General features: G+C 40.1%; 2 protein-coding genes across 3 annotated transcripts in view; one reads left to right on the top strand and one right to left on the bottom strand.

Moving 5' to 3' along the window:
- Positions 1 to 11795: 11795 nt before the first annotated feature.
- On the top strand, positions 11796 to 19894 carry METTL21C (methyltransferase 21C, AARS1 lysine; the record flags this gene model as incomplete). The annotated part of the gene is made up of 6 exons (XM_084225991.1): positions 11796 to 11868; positions 14346 to 14446; positions 15713 to 15864; positions 17171 to 17313; positions 18832 to 18949; positions 19500 to 19894. Exons 3-6 carry the CDS (start codon positions 15723 to 15725, stop codon positions 19892 to 19894), a joined length of 798 nt encoding a protein of 265 aa, XP_084082117.1. The 5' UTR covers positions 11796 to 11868; positions 14346 to 14446; positions 15713 to 15722.
- Positions 19895 to 19928: 34 nt separating this feature from the next.
- The window catches only part of TPP2 (tripeptidyl peptidase 2), a 50099-nt gene continuing 47720 nt past the window's right edge, over positions 19929 to 22307 (bottom strand). The window contains exons 29-30 of one of the 2 annotated variants that reach the window (XM_084225989.1): positions 21781 to 21900; positions 19929 to 21152 (exon numbers count right to left, since the gene is read on the bottom strand). In XM_084225989.1, the coding sequence (XP_084082115.1) occupies positions 21063 to 21152; positions 21781 to 21900 (210 nt within the window). In that variant the 3' untranslated portion in view covers positions 19929 to 21062. The remainder of the gene's footprint in view (positions 21153 to 21780; positions 21901 to 22307) is intronic. The other variant, XM_084225990.1, reaches the window with a different exon arrangement.

The following is a 22307-nucleotide window of genomic DNA, read 5'->3' on the forward strand; positions in this document are numbered from 1 at the left end:
AGTTTAACAAGTCCAAGTGCAGAGTCCTGCATTTCAGCCACAATAACCCCCTGCAGTGTTATAGGCTGGGGATGGTGTGGCTGGACAGTGCCCAGGCAGAAAGGGACCTGGGGGTACTGACAGCTGGCTGAACATGAGCCAGCAGTGTGCCCTGGTGGCCAAGAAGGCCAAGGGCTCCTGGCCTGTGTCAGGAACAGTGTGGTCAGCAGGAGCAGGGAGGTCATTCTCCCCCTGTACTCAGCACTGGTGATGCTGCACCTTGAGTGCTGTGTCCAGTTCTGGGCCCTCAGTGTGGGATGGATGTTGAGATGCTTGAGTGCATCCAGAGGAGGCAGCAATGCTGGTGAGGGGCTGGGGACATGAGCCCTGTGGGGAATGGCTGAGGGAGCTGGGGCTGTTTAGCCTGGAGAAAAGGAGACTCAGAGGTGACCTTATCATTGTCTACAACTCCCTGAAAGGTGGCTGTAGTCAGGTGGGGGCTGGTCTCTTTCACCAGGCAGCAACTGTCAGAACCAGAGGACACAGTCTCAGACTGCATCAAGGGAAATATAGGTTGGATATTAGGAAAAAGTTTTTTATGGAGAGAGTGATAAAGTACTGGAATGCCCAGGGAGGTGATTGAGTCACCATCCTTCGATGTGTTTAAAAAATGACTGGATGTGGCACTCGGTGCCATGGTTTAGTTGAGGTATTGGGGCTGGGTTGGACTCAACCTTGAAGGTCACTTCCAACCTAGTGATTCTGTGATTCTGTGAAATGAAACCTCCCTGCCAAGGTGATGAAGGGTTTCCATTGTCACAAGCACATGAGTGATACAGGAGAGCAAAGATGAGACCCAAACTTAAAAAGGTTTGGGCAAACTTGTTATTTGAGACCACATTTCTGTGCTCTCACATTGTCCTCAGTGCCAAGCGTGACATTGCAGAATTTGGTCTGAGGACTGAAAAACCCCATCACAGGTGCCTTTGCAGTAGATATCTCTGCAAGTGCATAGCAGGAGGACCAACAGCTGGGAGACAACCACATCAGCAATGAGCAGGCACCTCAGGCTGCTCAATGTCTCCTGAAACACATGCTACTTCATCAGTGGAGGAGCTTTACTGTTTAGCTTACATGGCACTACCACTAGCAATATTCTTTAGAAGAGCTGCATTGTAGAAGTGATGATTAAAACGAAAGTAATACTATAATTCTTCTAACTGAATTTCATAACTCATGCATGGAGAACTGCCTAGGAAAGCATTTACTGCATAACATCCATAATAACTATTTACATTTGAAACAGCTAGAAAGAACTCCTTGCAATCTTAGCAGTACATTTCAGTGTTTGACCAGAAGGAGAAACAACATAAAAATATCCACACAACAGCATGGTTGTTGTGAGTAGCAATACATGAGTAATAATTTCCCCAAAGAGAGGCTTCACGCAGAGTAGTGACACCTGAGCAGGTCACGAACGCTCAGACAGGTGTGAGCATCACTCCCTCCCAGCCAAGGACTCAGGAGCAGAAAGGCAGAGCTCCTGCCAGTGACAGCAAGCATGCAGGCAGGAAGGCTGGAGCTCTGGGATGGAGGAGAGGGTGAGCAAAGGACACAAAATTGGAACACCAGATGTAGCTGTCCAGGATTGCTACTGCTGTAACATTGGATAAGCCTGTGCTATGTGACACAGTATTGTTAGTCATGGCATACATTTCACTTAAGGATAATTTCCTGCGCTGCATAGTTCCTCTGAGCATCTGTCTGTGCTGTAGTGCTGTAATTGCAGTCCTTAAAGAGCTTTTAAAACAATCGTGGTTTTGACCAATTGGTATGAAAATGGAGGCCTGGAACCATGTCCTGGGAGGGGAGGGGCCAACAAAGTATTTGTGGGGCCCATCACTCGTGTGAAACACATAAAGTAACCCCTCAAGGACTTAATGATCTTTTTGGTGGTGCTGGCAGGGAACTGTTTTAACCTTATTGTAATAGATATCCCAAAATATCTTTTCTGAATAGCCTTACAAAAGCTGCCAGGCAAATCTTTCATAGCTTTAAGTATTACTGGTACTTTCTAGATAACATAATTCTGCTTTTTCTGGGCCATTCCTAACATACTACAGGCAAGCTGCATGACTGCAGAGGCAGGGGCACAACAAAACTTCTTCCCTGGCACCAAGTTCCTGGGCCTTCTGGCCCCTCACCTTCACAAAACACACCGATAAATAGTAGGTGAAGCTCAGGAAATAAGCTAAGATTCAGCTGTCCCTCTGATAAAATAAAAAAAGCCAAGTCTCTCCTTTCAAACAGTCAGACTTTGATTTATGTCTCTAATTTGGGCTTCTGCACTTTAGTGAGCTAGGAAGGACTTAATTTGTGCTTTAGTGAGCTAGGAAGGACTTAATGATCACTTCTGACTGAAGATATTTGTTAAGCATCCACATGGCAATCCTTTTAAACCTCTGCAGAGCCAAAACAGCATCCTATTCCTACCTACAAGATGGAGAGCACACACACAGCAGGATAGAGCAGATAAGGCTACACTGAATTTATAACCCATTTATAGCTTCAGCCAGCAGTTAAAAAGATGTGATGATAGACATTGGAGCTCATTTGATTTTTAAAAAATAAATATTATTAGTGACTTAGGATTAAATTCTGCAGTTCTTGCTTGGACAAATCTGCTGAGCTTTCAGATGTGGCACACCACAGCACACAGATGTTGATTAAATCTGAGTGAAACCGGAGGTCTCAAAACTATCCCTTTTGCTCCCAGACTAATTCTATGCATGGAAGAAAGGAGAGGCAAGAAAAAAACTTTTAAAAAAGCATGACTCCAAATATACAAGAGCCCTCTTAAAGATAAACTTGATAAAAAATATGAAATATATTTTTTGCAGTCCAAGGCAAAAAAATCCCCATCTCCAGTGACAGACATTTACCTTATGGTAACCATCTGACATTTCCACTGTGGTTTCAATAATGTCATCAAGAGTCTGAGGACTAATTCAGGCATAGAGCTGCTTTGATTTGCATTAAATTTTTTGATTTGCACACACAATAGTTAAGGAAACACACTCTCTATTTATCTTGTGCATCTGTATAGTGAAGCTCATACAAGTCCGGTTTGTTTAAAATCACAGGGATTAATGGTGGGGTTGGCAGGGCTGGGTTAACAACTGGACTCAATCTTAGAAGTGCTTTCCAGCTTTAATGATTCCAGGATTCTAAGTCAATAGAGATTCTTCCATCTAATTTTTTTAATACTTCTAGTATTAGTCTGCAAAGTCTGGTTTCTGAATACTTATTACTGTAACAAAACAAATTGCTTCATTATAATATTGCTTGGGCTACTCATTAGTCATTCATTTGAAATTACTTTAAATACACTTTTATTTTCCTTCTAGAGAAACACCACATTTTTCACAAGTGGAATAGAAGCAAGGAGTTTCTTCAGTGGGATACCATTAATCAGAACCTGCATTCTTGTTATTCAGCCACTTAATCAACCCTCACCTTGACAAAATCCCCATTGGCTTCGGTAGCTTTACCTGAACAAGAACTTGAAGAATTTATTGCTTGGCAAATATTGTTATAACAGGAGATAATTATATATCCTACAAAAAAAACCAAAACAAAACAAAAAAAAAAATCCCACCAAAACAACAAAAACAACAACCAAAAAAACCAGAAAAAAAGCCCCAAAATCCAACAAAACAAAAAATCAAATAGCCCAAAAAAACCAAAAAAGTAAGTCAGAGTCTGTAGCCCTGAGAGTGCTCATGCTCAACACAGCCAGCTTCAGTTTGTCCCTTATCTGTGTATATAGTAACCAGCCCCAAACAGATTGAGTAAGGGCAGCCCCTGCTGTTAAACTTCCACCTCAGCATATTAGGACCATCACAATCCTTGCTCTATAAAAAGCCACATGGAATTAGTTCAAGATCTTTCCTTGCCATTAGGAAAAAATAGCAGATGGCATTGAGTCCTTCTCCCAACAACTGGCTGAGAAATGGTAGAGGGACCACAGGAGGTAAGACAACACCCCGTGGCAAGGCAGGGGGCTCCTCCGTGAAGAGCTTTGAGAGAGTTCAGATGAAAGTTCAGCTTTAGTGACTTCTCTCTGCAGGGAGCAGCAGCTCTCCAAACAGGTGGGATGAATAAGCAGATGAGAAAGAGGGGGCACCAAAGACAAAAATCTGTCTCTATTTAAAACAGAGAACTGAGATTAATGATGAAATTCAAACTAAACAAAATGCAAACAGCTTCAGATTTTGAAAAATTAACTACAGAAGGCTTGAATATATCCTCAAAACTCATTGCTGAGGGAAGCAGAAGTGTGTTACTTTATAATTAAACAGGAATTAATCAGTGTCAAAAAAAATAATCCATGGATGAGTTATATTGCCTCTGCTGTCAAGATATGAAAATGAGGGCAAAGGATCTGATTTGCCTATGATTTCATGCCGTCAAATGCACTTTTCACATCCAGCAGTGCCCGAGGTTGTGCCTGTATTCCTTCCCTGCCTTCTCTTTGCAGTTATACCTCTCTAGCCAATCTCTTCATGCAAGTGCATGGCATCTAAATGGTCTTTACCATGATAAGAGACGCTTAGAGAAGCTGGGCAAAAAACTCAGCAAGGAAATTACTAGTTAAAAAAACCCAATCAACCTGTTAATTCTGGTATTACAGTGTGTGCTTAAATAATACTCCAGGGCTCTTCACATAAGAAAAGTGAAGGAAGGTCCTACTCAGCCCACAAAAAAATTTTGGCTCACCTGTCCCCTTGATTTCTTGCAAGACAGGAAGACATCTTGGTTCAACAGACAACATAGATGGACACAGAAGGTACAGAACACACCTATCATCACATGGATGAGGCTCTTCAGGTTAATCCAGAGCAGCCTAAATTACAGGTTAGGTTATGGAAATAAACACTCAGTTTAGAGTCCCATTCCTCACCATCTTGGCTTTTGTGATAAGTCCAAGTGATGCAGCACTGGTTTCCCCAACCGCTTTGCTAATGAGCTGCAGCACTTGCACTGCCAGGGAAGGACAGAGCATACATTAAATGCACTATACACTGCTGACAGCAGCCAGGAGCTGGTGACGAGGTGGACACAGCCTGGTGTCCCTCTTCTCAGCATAAATCTTGGAGCATTTCTTCATTCTGTCATGCTCCTGAACATAAAGATGCCCTACATGTCAGCACAATTTAAAATTATTACTTAGAATGTCAGAATGGCTTGGGTTGGAAGGGGACACAAAGAGCATCTAGTACAGCCCTGCTGCCATGGGCAGGGACAGCTTTCACTAGACCACATTGCTCCGAGCCCCATCCAACCTGGCCTTGAACACCTCCAGTGGAGGGGCATCCACAACTTCTCTGGGCAATTTGTTCCGGGTTTCTTACCTAGCAACACTCAGCTTTGCTCCCTTCTTTGAGTTGTGCGCCATCTCATTGAACATGAAAATAAGGTTAAGCCTGATTAACATGAAATATTGAATCAGCTAAAGAAAAAATAATATTTTTGTCAAGCACTGAAACACGCTGCCCAGTGAAGTGTCTGAGTCACCATCCCTGAGCCAGGCAAGCAGAAGAAGGCACCTACCAAGGAGGTGCATATTTCTTATTCTAAAAATAATGAAAACAGTGTGTTTGGTTTGAGGTTCATATTCAGTGTTATCCTACACCTTTCACTGCCCTTATTCAGGAAGGCCACCAGAATTAACTTCGGGTATTAGTGACCTTAAGCTGAGAATTCATTCCACAGACATAATGAATTGGAAAAAAAAATGCCGAACACTGAAGATCATGCTTTGGGTTGGAAGGGATCTTTAAAGGTCATCCAGTGTGATCCCTCCTGCGATGAGCAGGGACATCCTGAACTAGATCAGGTTGCTAAGAGCTCTGCCCAACCTGACCTTGAATGTTTCCACAGATGGGGATCCGTCTGTCCCCCAGCATGTATTGGCATCTGGGGTTGCCCCAACCCAGGTGCAACATGTTTCACTTGGTCTTGTTAAATCTCAGGATATTCCCGTGGGCCTACTTCTTGAGCTTGTCCACGTCCCTGTGGATGGCATGACATCCTTCAGGTGTGTCAGCTGCACCACTCAGCTGGGTGACATCTGCAAATTTGCTGCGGGTGCACTCAATGCTTTTGTCCACGTCTTTAGGAAGATATTAAATAACACTGGTCCCAACATGGACCTCTGAGGCATTCCATCTCTCACCACTGTCCATCGAGCCATTGACCATTACCCTGTGGATGTGACCATCCAACCAATTCCTTAGCCACAGAACAGTTCACCCATCAAATCCATCTGTCTTCAATTCAGAAGAGATTGGGGATCCTGTCAGAGACTTTTACCATAGTCCAGAAAAATAGCATCTGTGGCCCTTTTCTTGTCCACTGATGTAGTCCGTCCATCATAGAAGACCACTGGGTTGATCAGGCAGGACTTGCCGTTGGCAGAGCTGTGCTGGCTGTTTCAAGTCATCTCCCTGTCCTCCATGTGCCTTAGCAGAGCTTCTAGGACAATCTGCTCCATGATTTTCCCAGGCACAGAGGTGAGGCTGAGAGGTTGGTAGTTCCCAGGGTCCTCCTTTCTACCCTTTTAAAAATTAGGTACTATATTTCCCTTTTGCCAGTCACCTGGAACTTCATGTGACATTTCAAGTATCATGGGGACTGGCTTGGCAACTACACCAGCCAATTCCATCAGGACTCTGGGATGCATCTCCTGGGATCCCATAAACTCATGCACAATCAGATTCCTCATGTGGCCACAAACCTGATCTTTGCTAACAGTGGGAAGCATTTTGCTCTCTAGTTCTGTCTTATGGTCCACTCACTCGAGAGGTGTGAGAAGATGTCAGTGAAGACTGAGGCAGAAACATTGTTGAGTACCTCAGCCTTCTCTTCAGCTGCTGTTACCAGTGTGTCAGCCTTGCTTGTCAGGGACAGTTTCTTTGACCTTCCTTTTTTGGCTGAGATATCCACAGGGGCCCTTCTTGTTCTGTGCATCTCTTACAAACCTGGGCTCCAGCTTTGCCCCGGCCTTCCTCACCTCATCCCTATACAGCCAGAGTGTATCCCTGTACTCTTCCCAGGACACCTGCCCTTGCTTCCACTACCCATGCATTTCCTTCTTGCCCTTTAGTTTAATAAGCATGTCCCAACTCCACCATGCCACTCTCTTGCCTTCTTTGCCCAATTTCTTGCTCCTGGGAAGCTCAATCTCTTCCACTCTGTGGAAGGTGACTCTAAAGATCTACCAGGTCTGTAGTGCTTCCTTGTCCCTGAGGGCACTTTCACAGAGGGTCACTAACTCCTTGAAGAGCTTAAAATTGGCTTTGCTGAAGTTTGCTTTCCTAAAGTTGAGGGGCCTAACTTCACTGCTGACCTGAGCCATATCTCTCAGGACTGCAAACTCCACCAGTATATGATCACTGCAGCTGAGGCTGCCTCCTATATTGACATCCCAAAACAGCCTGTTTGTGTGGGTGACCACCAAGTCTAATATCTCATCTCCTCTGGTAGGGCTGGCTATTACAGGGGTCAGGAAGTTATCCTGCATGCATTCCAGGAGTCTCCTGGATTGCCTACAGCCACCCTGCAACTTTCCCAGCAGACAAGAGCCTGCAAGCACAATGCCTCCTGTAGCTGCAGCAAGAAGGCTTCATCAGCAGGCTCCTCTTGATCCAGGGCCTGTAGGCACCAACACAAGTTTCTCTTTGCTGCCTTGGTCTCTGGTTCTTGTCCCAGACTTCTGACCTGCTCATGTTTGTTCTTAAGAGACAACTCTCCACACTCAATCCAGCTCTTGGTGTAGAGGGCAGCCCCACCACCTCTCCTTTCTCCCCTGTCCCTTCTAAACAGCCTGTAGCCATTGACAGTCGCATTCCAGTCATGGGATTCATCCCACCGAGTTCCAGTAGTGGCAGCTAGGTCATAGATTTCCAGCAGCACAGTGGTTTCCAACTCCTCCTTGTCTGTTTCCCAGGCTGTCTGCTTTTGTGTAAAGGCCCCTCAGCTGAGCTGCCGTGTCAACTTCCTAGAGAAACATTCCTTAATTCCTGTGAGATATTTCACTGGTGTTTCCCTGTCAGGGATCTCAGCTGAGAACAAATTCACCTTGCAGTTGTTTATACTTCAGCAGACCATGCTGTAGACATTTAGCTGGCTGCTGACAGATGCATCCAGCAATAAGAATGAGGAGAATCTGCTGTAGAAGTGTGACTCTGCCATTTTTCATCAGTCATTCACCCAGCTCACCCTGGCCCTCCAGCAAATCCTGCAGGAGCTCCAAGACCATGAAAGTTTTAATCAAAGATTTGAGGCACACACTGAAAAAATGAGATAATATCTGAATTCCTGTAGTGGAAAAAAACAATGTACCTTTTTCAGTTTTTCTTTGATTGGTTAGTTGGTTGGATTTTTTCCCTATAAAAATGCAACAATCCCTTTGTGGCTTTGATTAGTGATGTGGTTTTGCAGATATATAGCTATGGTATATTGCTGTCTCTGGCTTCATGAAGATCTCTTTCCTAGGTGCTACAGTGTTACAGACTGTGTATTATGTGGTACTTGTCAGCACTGAATTTCATTTATCACATTATCACCTCTCATAACATGCCAGAAATCTTTCTGGAATTCTGCAGCTTATTTTTCTTTTCACTGTCTTGAATAATTCTGCAGTGTCATCACATTATTTTTGCTACATTTTAGGAATACACTAATTCAGCAGCACTGGTTCTTCTGGGTCATTGAAAACCTGGCCATTTATGGTCTCCTTGCTGTTAAATTACTAGAACAAAATATAAAACTCCTTATCCCAACAAAACTCGATTTCTCTAAGGATCTCTAGTGAGTGACCTATGAAAAGCTTGTGGAAAACCACGTACACTGTAAACTGGAGGACAATTCATGACATGCTTGTAGACACTGCCAAAGAACACACAAAACCTTTTTTACAACACCTCTTATTTATCACAAGCACTGCTGTTCCTCTGAGTTTAACCAGCACTGTCAGACTTGCCCCACTGTTCCCTACATGCCTCCAAGACTCCCTTAGAAATACAACTCACATTTGTACAATTTCCTGTGCTTGGCCATCAAGCCTGCTTTTAGATGCAGGCACCACAGTTTGGTCTGGAGCTGGTAATACCACTGTGGAGTTCTGAGTAATTGCCTCTGGTCCTGTTCATCTGTGGTTATCAATTTAATTGACAAGAATATAATTTAACTTTTCTGGTTTAACCCTGCTGTTCTTTGGCACAAATCTAGCAGGCTTCTTTCTCCTGATGGGTTTAATGACTGTAACATTTTCATTCCTGTTTATCACAGCCATTTAAAGTTTTGATAGTTTTATATCTTTTTTATGCTGTATTTAGTACTATTAACAGCAGAGGAAATTTTAAATTTGTTTTAAAATTGAAACACTGTAATCTATAATCCAATAATAGAAATATAGTTTTAGTCTGCCTGTACATGGAAGAGACTGCTACTGCTGAGTTCAGTGACACAGTCGGGAAAAATACTCTTCCCAGCTTTCCTGATTATTTAATACCACTAAATGGGAAAAAGACCCATACTACCAATTAGGTTTCACATTACCAGACCTAACACGCCCTCAAATCTATGCAAGCTACACAATTCATATTAAAATGCATACATTCTAAAAATATTTGAAGTTTGCTTTACTTCATCACATTTGGCAGCCTGCTGCATTTTGTCTTCCACCAATGGTCTAGATGGCAAAATTCCCACAAGTGTTTAGAGAAACAGAAAAGCCAACCAAATAATTCAGAGCTTTGTGGAATTGGATGTTGAATTGATAACTGAAAAATGCCCTTTTACATGTAGAACTGAGGTGCTGTATTGCCCTCAGCCTGCCCATTCACAGAAGTCTGGAGAAGTTTTAATTCCATGAGGCTACCCCTCCAGACAGCAGTAATTTTCATTGTTAAACAAGAAATACTTGGAAATTGAGTGTGGAATAAGAAGTATTTCTAGAAAGTGTGTAGTAAATATACGTCAACAAAAGCTACATTTCAGAGTATCAGTGTTGATTCCTCCATGAGTTATAAACAAGAAATTAAACCATGCCTGCATGATTCATAAGTAAAGGGTAACACTGTCCCTACAGTTTCTACCCTTGCTACAAGAGACCCATACAATTCCTCTGCTTTCATTTAACAAATAAACTGTTTATATCTACCATCAGTCCCATTCCAAAGCTTAGGACAGAACTCTGACAGCAGCACCAGTCTGAGCTGCATTCACCCCTGGTGACAAATACAATAAATATGACAGCAGGAACGTGCCTGTCAAAAGGACCACATCTTAAAAAAAGCCATGGCAGTCATTCCAACAGCAGTCTATCTTCATTTCCAGTAACAGTTACTCACCTGCCTCAGGACCCCCCACTTGCACTATTTGTAAAGTCAGGCAGGTTTGTGGAATGCAAAGTTTACAATATCAACTTAATACAGTCAATATCTTAATACTAGTTCCAAGTATAAATTAAAAATTACCTTTTAACTATCACTTTTCAGAGGAAAGAAGCTGGTGAGCATTTTAATGTGGAGACAAGTGTTTCCTATCCTTGGTGTGACTCCTAGAGACACGCAGCAGCACACACATGGATCAGCTGCTATGACACAAAAGGTTCATTTTTTTAACTTTGCCACTCTTCAGGAGACCATTACCTAAATTCAAAAGCTTTTCCCCCCAAAAGGTAAATGCCTATAAATTGAATTAAAAATCCACATTTCCTCTGCCTCCCCCCTTTCTTTTGCCACCCTTCATCCATTCACTAATTAGCCAGGGGTTATTTTCTAGCTTTATGACTTCCAAAGTAGCTTTAAAATTTTTCTGTCCTCTAATGGGATTGAATTTCTTTTGGCAGAATCTTTGCAAAGAAAGAGAAGGGAGGGCAGAAGAACGGCAAAGGAATAAATGTGTATAAATCTCTCCAATTCTTGAAATGTGTAAGGAATACACATCTGGTTCATCTTCAACATCTATGACATCCATCTGTTTTAAAATAATCAGCTGGAAGATCTTCTGATAAAAGTGGGATTTTCATGATTTTCATTTGTTTTTCATCCTCTTTCAGTCCATACAATATTTCCCATGGTTATGACCTGCAGTCAAGATGACGAGAAAGTTGTTTTTTCCTTAGGACTGACACTTCCCCACACTGTCTGTGACTCAGGGCTGGGAGGGCACCCAGAGCTTCCCCAGCCAGATGCTCAGCAGGGCAAGGAAGACCTGACCTTTTCCTGGTAGTGGAAGCTTCATGAACTTTTCCCTGCGCTTGGGCAGCTGCCAAGTTGCCACACTCATTATTTATGTGCTAGTTTGCCCACAGTAAGTTGCTGGCTTGGTTCAGCTCCTCTGACGTAAGGCGAACACAGGGAACAGCGTCGTCTGCAGAAACAGAACGCGTCTGGAGGAGCCGAGAAGGGTTTGTATGCTTGGGGCTTCAAAGTCTGAGAGGGTTTTTGATTTTGTACTGCACATGTGGAAGACTTAAGTGTAACGTGGTAAGTGTAAGTTCTTCGAGCGCTGCCTGGTAACGTTACTCTAAATAACCTGCAATCCGACTGGCTGGAGGGGAAAGTTATTCTTTTCAGGTGCACGCCTGTATAAAATACCTCTGGAGCGTGCATCCCCCCACAGGAAACTTCCCATGCCCTCTGTCACATCAGGTACTCACACAGCTGCCCAGCTAATCTGGTCTGAGTGCCTTTGTGCTCCCTGCTAACTAACAACAGAAATACCTTTGTCTGAATTCTTGCATTTCAGGTCAGCTCTGTGAGCCAACAGAATCCAGCTCTCCATTTCGTGCGGAGTGACGGTCACTGCGGTATTTGGGTGCGTTTAACTTGTAGAGTCAAATATCACATAAATTTACTATAGCAATATTCCTAACACTGACATTTCCTTTATTTCCTAGCATTTGTATTGTTGGTGTTTATTTTTTTAAATTTAGTTAATGGTAAGATGAGAAAATTGCATGAGCTCTAAAACAGATGTTAATGTATGGTACAAGTATGGTTAAACCCGATCTTGCAAAGAACAGACTGCACTTGCAAAGAACAGACTGCACATGTGAGCAAATGAAATTGGCTTTTGCCCAAATATTTAAACTAACGCAGACTACGCTGAGCAACTCTGTGCTGAGATGAAACACATTTCAGCAGAGTTGTGTTTACAGCTGAAGACCTAGTGACACAGCACTGCTCAGTAACCTACTCTTTTTTGGCCACGGAACTGGATATTAAAAGCTCTTTCCAAGCAATTGATTTCAGCAGCTTAAGAGGCACAAAGTTTATTCTTAAAGGGGTCTGTTACCTTTAGGTTTATCATCGTCTTACAATTTGCCCCTAAATGTTACCTTGTTAATTTTATGTAATATTGTCAAGTAGATAAAGTTTTTTGAATCCTTCTTTCTTCCTTATGTTCTGAAGAAATCAAATGTGATTTTCTAAGTTTTGTTCACAACAGCTTAAGACTAGTAATGAAGTCAATACTGGTTTAAAAACTCTGAAAGAATTTAGATATTCATTTGCCAACAAGACTAATTTGGAAAAAACCTGGCTGCTAACATTCAGAAAGAGCCAACATTTTCTAAGAGAATAGACTTTGCTTGCAGCATTATCAAATCAAAATTCTTTTAGAGATATGTAGCTTTTAGTAAAATATGGATCAGAAAAATGTCAAACTAGTGACAAATGTTTTTTTTAACTCTATGAGCACAGCAGCAACTTGAACATAGAGAATGCAATAATGCAAACACCACCTATTTGCAAACAGCCTCTCAATATTCACTTGTGCCTGTAGCCTTCAGGAACAGTTTGTCATTTAAAATGACAAATAAAGCTGTGCATCATTAAGGCCCAGATACTAATATACTTGAATTCTTGAATTTATAAGATTAAAACTGCCCTGTAGTTTGCAGCTAAAAAAAGACTTACTTTTAACTCCTATTAAATATGTCATTGAAAAATTATGGCAGTAGAATGAACATGCATATATATACATATATACACAGTTATAAACCCCTTTCTGTTTAGCAAAAGCTACACCTCTACAAGATATTATTATAGCATCTAGAAGCTCCAGCCAAAAACCAGAGCCCAGTGTGTCAGGTGACATACAAACATAGAGTGCATAGTGTTTATCCCCCCAAATCACCACCTAGGAGCTCAGGCAACTTATGGACTTAATGACCACACCAGCAGCAGGGTAGCCACTGGTGAGGATTTTAGGCCTCCTGATCATTTTAATGAATTTAGTAAAACCAGCAAGGTTTCTTTATAAATATTTAAGCAGACTACCATTTTAGGGGAACTCAAAAGGATAAAGTGAGGGAAAGCATAACAATTTTTATTTGGAAAATGTAACATAACATGTCTAATTGAGTTAGAGCTCAGTCTGAATGAGTGATAAATAAAGTATAGATACAAATCAGAGATACAATTTTATTTGCTGCAGGTACTTAGTAGCTGATCAACAAATTTGTATTTATCAAGCATGCTTCCAAGCTATTTTCTGGAATTCGCTGCCACCCACAGCCAACTGAAATATTGGCCTGTTGTAGTAAGAGCTTGCTTAAGCAAGTTAAAAAATACAGGGCGATCTTTCCACCCAAACAGACAAATTAACAGTTTATTGATTAAACAAACCTTCTGGTTTTAGACATGGTAGAGTACTGGACAAGGGAAAGTTTTCTCCTGCTTTTTAGTTTCAGGATTGTTTTTTTCCCTTAAATAGCACAAATTTTTGTAAGGCTACAAGAGCCTTACAAAAAAACCCACCAAAACAAACATCCCAAAACCCCCAAATATGAGAATGTAATGCTCTGTGGGTTTCAAGATAAAGTGTTCAGAAGACTGTGTCTTCAACCAAATGTCTTCTGGCTGTAGCCATCACCAGTTCTGACAGATTCTTCTCTTTTCATTATGTACCCTCCCAATTGCACAAGTCTGAAAATATTTTTCACAGAGATTTCCTAAAACATGAGCAGATTTTATTCTAGCTTAAGGCATGAAAAAGAGATGTTGCTCAAATCCAGAAGCCTACTTTTGATTAAATGAAAAAAAACACTGCTGTTGGAAGGAGGCACACTGTGACCTGTGGGATGTGAACATGGATGCAGTCACTCATATCAGGGAATGCAGTGACTGCACCATTAACTTCAGTCTCTTACCTACCTTCATCTTACCTCAAATCACACACCACAGGAGAAAGCCAGATCTTGTTACTAGCCAGATGGAGGCCTTCTGAAGAAAAAAAAAAAAGTGCAGAAATCGATTTAAAGCACTTTAAAACACTCTTTTCTCTTGCAGTACAAAATCACGGCCAAGATGGAGCAAATGCAGTGTCAGAGGAATTAGAACAGAAATCCTGTCCTTGTGAATAAACAGAGCAGCAATAAGGAATATATCAGGTATCAGTGGAATTGCAATGGTGTCAATATCATGTGCAAATTAAATCACTCACATAAGTCAGCAGTCACACTGTTCCTTAAAAAATACCTGCAGGCATTGCTAAACATCTTGGCCACTGCTAGAGATTTACCCCTTCCAGTGAGGATATGTAAACCAGCCTTTTGCAGTATGATGCAACTCAAATGATACAACACTTTGCAGTGCCTGTGGCTGGAGAGGTCAAATATGCAGTCCCAAAAATGAGCAGAGTGGACAAATGTTTGTATCATGGATAACTACACAGCTCACTCCAGCCATCATGTTATGTGGGAAAGGTGAACATGTACAGTCTCTGGCCAGAGCAAGTTATGAACTGTTTGCTCTTTACATATAGATGTGTCTGTGTATCTATCTGCATCTATTGATTTATATCTATATATAATCTATATATTTTCACACACTCACAGATGTATGCATATACATAGGTGCTTCACTGAAGAAAACTGTAGTCAAGCAAAGAATTTCACTGACCTATGTCTCTCCAAGCAAATCTATATTAAGTTCTGTTCCTGCTTTTATTGATACCAGCTGGTATCAATCAGTTCCTTCTTGTATTGGGTGCTGCCCTGTACCCTGGGGATGCACAGAGAGAGTTATCCAAAAACTTTATGGATTCAATCTTCTCACTGCAATGATTTCCTGACTGCCATCTGGGTATTCTGCAGTTCATTGCATTTCAGTGTAATTGGGTTAGCTGTTCTGCGGGAAAAGACAGGGAAAAGAAGGCAACTCTATGCAAGGAGACAAAATCAAGACTACTGACTATAGCAAATGAAACAGTTTTATCTCTGGAATCATAAGTCCTAAGTTTTTTGAAAATAGTAAATTACACAGATAAAAAGTCCCAGATATTAAAAGACAGTTATCTTCCTCAGCTATTGCTTCAACTTATAAGAGTAGCTCAGTTTTCAGGCTGACTAGAGGTATCAATTCAGTGACATGATTCTAAGTTTCTGCATAAATGATAAAATAAACACAATGATAAAAATTATAAATGAGAGAGAAGAAAAATTCTGACAGCATTACTACATTCCCAGAAACAGCTCGTACCACCCAGTGGAGTGGAGGTGTCCCATCTCATCCCATTTCTTCAATCCATCACTGAAAAAAACTCTAAAAGGCCACCAAAGGCCACCTAAACTACTCACTGTCTTTTCCCAGACGTATTTCATATGAAGAGAGTGCCTGCAAGATTTTATAACATTATTTTTTCCCTTCTGTTTCAGCTCTTTTGCCATGATCTCTGCACAGCAGCCACCATTCCTCAACAAAATTCAAAGAACAATGGACTGCCAATCTGAGGAAGAAGAAACCTGTGAAGAGCAGTATGACTCTGAAAACTGCACTTGCAGCTCTGAGAGTGCAGAATCTGACACAGGTTTAGTCCCATTTAAATACTGCAATTGCTATGGCATGCTAGCATATCATACTTTGATTTTTGTCAGTCTTCAACCAGTAGATGTCATAATGCAACTTTTCCCTTGATACCAAATTTCCCCCATTATTTTCCCCTCTCCTCTTATGTTTGCATATATTATCAGATCAAATCTATAAGAAATACCCCTCTGTCTCCATAATTGAGAAATATATTACAAAAGGTCTCTGGATTTTATTTAGACATCTAAGAATTATTTCTCAACTACAATCTCCTACAAAAGAGATATGGTTATAATATGCCTTGATTGGGCTGGCACTGTTGAAGCTGTTGTGTTATTCAGATTTTAACAGGCTAAACCGCTCCAACAGCTACTAAGGATTCCAGGCAGGCATCAGTTAAAATCCCTGTAATCCAGAGCAAATTTTCCCCTTGCAGTTAATTCTATGAATATCCTTGCAACAAAAGCTCAGACATGCAGAACAGTATCCTTGTTTTCAGTGAGATCAGATGGATCTGATCAGATGAGATCAGCACAGATCTGAAAAACCTCAACCACAAGCCTCCTTGCTATAATGAGACACCCTAGGACAACTGTAGCACTGACTTGCTGAACTACATTTTGTATGCCAACATAAAAGCATCTTACAACCCTCCTTCGGTGGGAGGATGCTTAAAAAAAACAACCACTAAGAAAGAGTCAGGTTTTCTTCAATGTAGGATGTAAATCCTAAGTCCTTATGTAAAAAGCAGCTTGCTGTTCTAGAGCTGCTGGCCTCACAAATGAAATCTACAGCACCAACACCAAAATACAAGTTAACTTGGTCCTGAAAGTCTTTTAGCTATCATTAGCAGAGTTTTATATTTGAATCAGTAGGTTTTCCTAAAAGGCTCATCTCTATCTCTAAATTGCTCGTGAAAACCTAGAATGGCAGGAAATTACCATGGTTCCTTTCACCCCCTGGCCGCCCAGACTGTCTGGTTTTGGACAGCAACTAGTCTTCACTGAAGGGGTGGTCAGGCATTGGAACAGGCTGCTCAGGGAAGTGGTAGAATCACCACCCACAGAAGTGCTCAAAAGAGATGTGGCATTTGGGCATGTTTTAGCAATGAACATAGTGCTGGGTTGGTTTAATGGCTGGATTTAATGATCTTCCAGATCTTTCCCAATCTTAATGATTCTATGATTCAAGACCAATGTCCTGAGAGCTTTTCTAGTCCATGTGCCCATATACTGGTTTTCTAAAATACTTTTTACCCTTTAACAAGTTGCACATATACCCATGGAATTTCAACTTTTCTCTCACAGGCTCACCAGTAACTCTTAAAATACTGCAGAACTGGGTTCCTAGGGTTTCACACTACTTTGATAAGGAGCACTATACGTATGTTGGCCACCAGATTGTCATTCAGGAGTCCATAGAACACTTTGGAGCGGTGGTATGGCCAGGGGTAAGTACACAAGACCACATGCAGAAAGCTCACGTGACACAAGAGCAAACCAGGACAGCAGCACACAAATATTAAGGAAGCTATCTTAGATGACACTTCTGACAATGGAAATTTCCCTATGCAGAATGAAGTCCTTCAGCAGAAAGCTCTGCCTTAGGGTAATTTGCCAGTTCATGCCAAAAAGGACTATGGCACCAAAGCATTTGTACATCAGATGTAGGGATTGAAAAAGAAAAAATTCAATAAGGGAACTCAGGAAGAAACATTCAGCTTCCTCCATGCTTCCAACCAGTCACTGCTGGTAAGTAATCAGCAGTACTAAAAGGAGGCTGAAAAAGAAAACTGAGAGATTAAACAGATAAAGGATGTTAAAAGTACCAAATATGCTTGTTTTAAAGAAAAGGCCGGAAGAGTTTCATTACAGTATGGAAAATCATACTTGTAAGCAATTCTTCAGTCTCTGCTTCTCCTACTCTTAAAAACAGAATTTTCTGCAGACTAAGAAAACTGCCTTCGAGGGAAGAGAGTCAACTGATAAAGACAAGAAAATCAGAATTTCAAAATTGTTCAGATCCACATTTATTTAAAAAGCTCACAAGAAAATGGCAGACAATTTCAAAACAATAGAGAGAGCATATGGGTGGGTGAAACAGGATCTTATTCTGAAATGTCAGATCATCAATTCGCACATTAATCAAGTGTCAGAATGCAGATGGTAAAACTCTCCAAGAAAATTGAGAGGTTGCACAAATTGGACTGATGATTCATTAGCTGTCAGCTTTCCCAGAGCAGGTAGACAGTGTTGCATTATGAAAAACACAAGAGTTATAACAGTAACACAATTCTAAAGAAGAGAAGCAAAAGGGGGAAGACAGTTTCTTTGGCATCAGTTTATGTTGTTAATAAACAGCCCACTTATATTCTGCTGACAAAATCTTTATAAAGGCCTAATAATATTTTCATACAGTGCTGTTTTGTTTTTTTCAAAGGTTATACTATTATCAATAAACAAGTGTCAAGTTTGTAAATAACCAATTTTCAATATTTTCTTTGCTAAAAAATTGAAACAAAAAGTTTTTCAAAAATCTCTGCTGAAGCCTAAAATTACTGTATCATAGTGATAGTATAGCATAACATTTATGATAATAAACCAGAACATTGCTTACATATTGTTAAACTTTGCTGTTCTGACTATGGTTCACATCTTAACACTGCCTATCCTTGTGGGTCCCTTCCAACTCAGCTTATTCCTTATTCTGTCTTGAGCTGTCAGAGGACTCATGTAGAAGTGCGTAGTAAATCAGTATTACATAAACTTAAAACTAAAAATAAACTACTTTAGTTTTTTTATATTAAAAAAACAGGATACATCACAATTCTTCCCATCTTACATTTTTGTTACACCCTTCAGTGTTTCTCATTATACTAAAAAACACAACACCCTTGTATAAAAACATCTAATGAATTTTTGTGCAACTTAGCTCCTACCTTCTTATGGATATGTGTTAACCATTTTAGGCACTGGCTTTATCTCAGTATCTGGAATCAAATCAAGAACAATTCAACCTCAAAGACAAAAAGGTTTTGGAAATTGGTGCTGGAACAGGCTTGCTTTCCATTGTGGCCTGTATCTTAGGTTGGTATATTTGTATTTCCTTTTGAACTGCTAGTGAATGATGATCTAGCTCTGCCATTGTCACTTTAAGGCAATGAAACAACAGCTGAAGCAAACTTTGTCACTGTTAGTTTTTTGTTGTTGTAGTTTTTTTTTTAATGAAAATGATTGTAAAGTACTGTTTTGTTAACTAAATTACCCTAGTTATGGGGGAGGGAAGGCTGGACCAGTTATGTAGATAAAGCTTCATACATGTTCAACTACATATCTCTGAATTTTGCCCTGTCTCAAGTGAAAGGATGAGGGGAAACAGCCAAGGAGTTCAGATTTTATATTAGAAACCTTTTTTTATTTTACAGAAAGGGTGGTTAGATACCCTTAGAATAAATTGGCCAGGGAGGTAGTGGAATCACTGTCTCTAGAAGTATCCAAGAGGCATCTGGATGTGGGACTTGGATATTTGGCGTAGGGGCAATTATGGTAGTGCTGGGTTCATGGTTGAGAAGATGATCTTGAAGGTCTCTTCCAACCTTAGTGATTCTATGAATTACCAAACTCATGTTTTCTTTAGGGGCTCATGTTACAGCTACTGATTTGCCTGAAGTTCTTGAAAATCTCTCATATAATATTTCAAGAAATACACAGAACTTGAATATGCACAAACCTGAAGTGAGAAAACTGGTGTGGGGAGAAGGCCTCAATGAAGACTTTCCTGTGTCAACTTACCATTATGATTTCATACTGGCAACTGATGTTGTGTACCATCATGGAGCTCTGGACCCCCTGCTAGCAACAATGGTGTACTTTTGTAAGCCAGGAACAGTATTACTATGGGCAAATAAATTCAGATTCAGTACAGACTACGAATTTTTGGAAAAAGTTTGCAGTATATTTAACACAACCATTCTAGCAGAATTTCCAGAATCAAATGTCAAGCTGCTTAAAGCCACAGTAAGAAAGAATTAAAGAGAAAACTATTAATGATCTTGATTTAGCAGCAGCACCTCACAGATTGGAATGCTTTCCAAGATTATGTTGCACCATCTGTGCATTTACGGTTGTAAAGTTGCAGTTGCATCTAAGTTTTGCATTTCAAGTAGGAAAAAACCCAGCAAGGCAAAAGATATAGCAGTTTATCTCTGGTTGATAAATATGACCTGTTCAAACTGACCAACTCCCCTCCACTGAAGGAACAATGTTAGTAAGAAGGCTTTAACAAAAAGCATTGATCTTCTGGGCTGCACTGAACCTCTGCTGTTTGTAAGCTGCTTTCTTTCAGCAAGTTTTATTTAGGTACTCATCCAGAAACCAATACAAATTTTAGCTTCAGTATTTTTATTCATTATAAAAATCTTTAAAGTATCAGAGTGAACATGGTGGTATTTTGATCTTCAACTTTGCACATTTATTCTGCTGTGTTTTGTATTTTTAACATTAATAAACATCTATGTATAGCTTTACAATATCTGATCAACACGTAACTGTCTGGCACTTTTATACATGTATCAGCCTGTCCTGATACTCAGCTTCACCAGGATTTCTGAGTTTGCCTGAAATGACTCCAAAATGAAGAGTTTTGAAAATTTACAGGAGTACCTATGCATCAGCAATTCTGCGAAACATTGTAACCATTGGAGAGGTTGAATTTTTCTCAAAAACATTAAATGTAAACTCTTGCAAACAATGCAGGTGTCCATTATTTTCATCTAATAAGTAAGATTTTAGCTACTCTTGAAGTAGCTTTAAGGCCTTCATACAATTGAAATTAAGATCAAACATGTTAAAATTCAGTGTACCATAAAAAATACAGAACTTTTACAGGTTTGCAGTTCAAAGTAACAATTCAGAACATAACATGCATGCAGTAATTCTTTCCAAACTAATTCCAAATCCTTGATGTTGGCAGTTCTGGCACATCCATTGCCAGCAATGGGATGCACAATAAGGAAACTCCCTGATGACAGGAGTTAGGTTAACAGGTATTTAGCCATACCCAGGTGCCCTTACTGATAAATACACACAATTTAATAATCAGCATTCAGTAATGAAAACATGCGTTCGAATAAAAAGTCAAACTTCTCTTTTCCTATCCTGTCCCATATAAAATCATTTTAATTTTACAATTGTTGATTCCCTAAAATACACAATAATCAGGTGGATACATGACAGGAAGCCAATTTGCAGTGAAAGTTGCACAATGAGTCCATCCAAGCAACTTCATTAGCTGAAGGAAAAAACCACACATTAAAAAAATTAGTCTTACTCTTTTTAACATCTAAATCTAAACAAACACTGCACTGATATCAACACTTTACTAAAAGTGTCTAAAATCAGAAAGACAACAGATTCAAGCTGGTAAGCTTTGAATTCCTCAGTCCTGAAAGAGGGACCTCTCCCCCCATTCTATATGATCCACATTCTTTCATCAAAATGCACAAGAACTTAATCTTAGGAATTCCCATTAATTCTCCATTAAGTTCTATGAGCAGTAATTATGATTAATATTAGTAAAAAAAACCCCCAGTGGTAAAACAGCAACATAAGGGGATTTTTACGAGGGTATCTTGGACTGAGTTGCCTCTACTTCCTTTATGCCCCAAAGTAAGTTCCAAAAAGTAAATCTGCTAAAAGCAATAGTTACTCACAAACAAGTTATTCTAGAAAAAGCAAGGGGAAAAAAAGCACTGTTTCAAATAAAGGCTGAGTTATAAAACCTGGATAAAGTTAAAATATTACATTTAGTGCTTTCTAAAGTGAGAAAAGGACAAAAAAATTCCAGAAGATTTATACCTTACTTCTGAAGGCTTACACAGCATGAACACAGCCCCATTACTTGGCCAAATACTCCTTACCTGAATGCAGTTTTTTAAGTTGTCCTTTGTTGGCTTTTCTTCTGCAAGTTTTGTGGCAAACTTGAGCCCTCTTCCATACATTTTATTTACCAATGCATGCTTATAGGCAAAAGTCAAAACCTACAATGCAAATTAAAAAAAACAAAGCAAATTAGGTATTTTAATATCTTACAATGTTTAACAAGTGAGATCAAATTCTGTTCAGGTAGCAGAAGTGATTCAAAGTAAAACATTTACACAAGATATTTGCAGTATAACAGATGATTCACAGTAGTAGTCATAAACATGAACTTCCTAGAGACTATTTCTGACTTCACAAACATATTTGACTTCGGAACTTATGTAACACAGATGTCAGTATTTTAATTTTTAGTCACATTTCTAGCTTTGGATTTTCATTCTCTACAGGCAACTGTAAGGCATATTAAAAAGATAATTAAAGAATCACCAACCAGGCAGGTATATTTTTGACCCAGAGAAGCAAAAACCAAATTGAGAATTTTAATTCCTAGGTAGTCACAAACTTA

The sequence above is a fragment of the Fringilla coelebs genome (genome assembly GCF_963513975.1).
Source record: "Fringilla coelebs genome assembly, chromosome: 2".
Classification (NCBI taxonomy): Eukaryota; Metazoa; Chordata; class Aves; order Passeriformes; family Fringillidae; genus Fringilla; species Fringilla coelebs.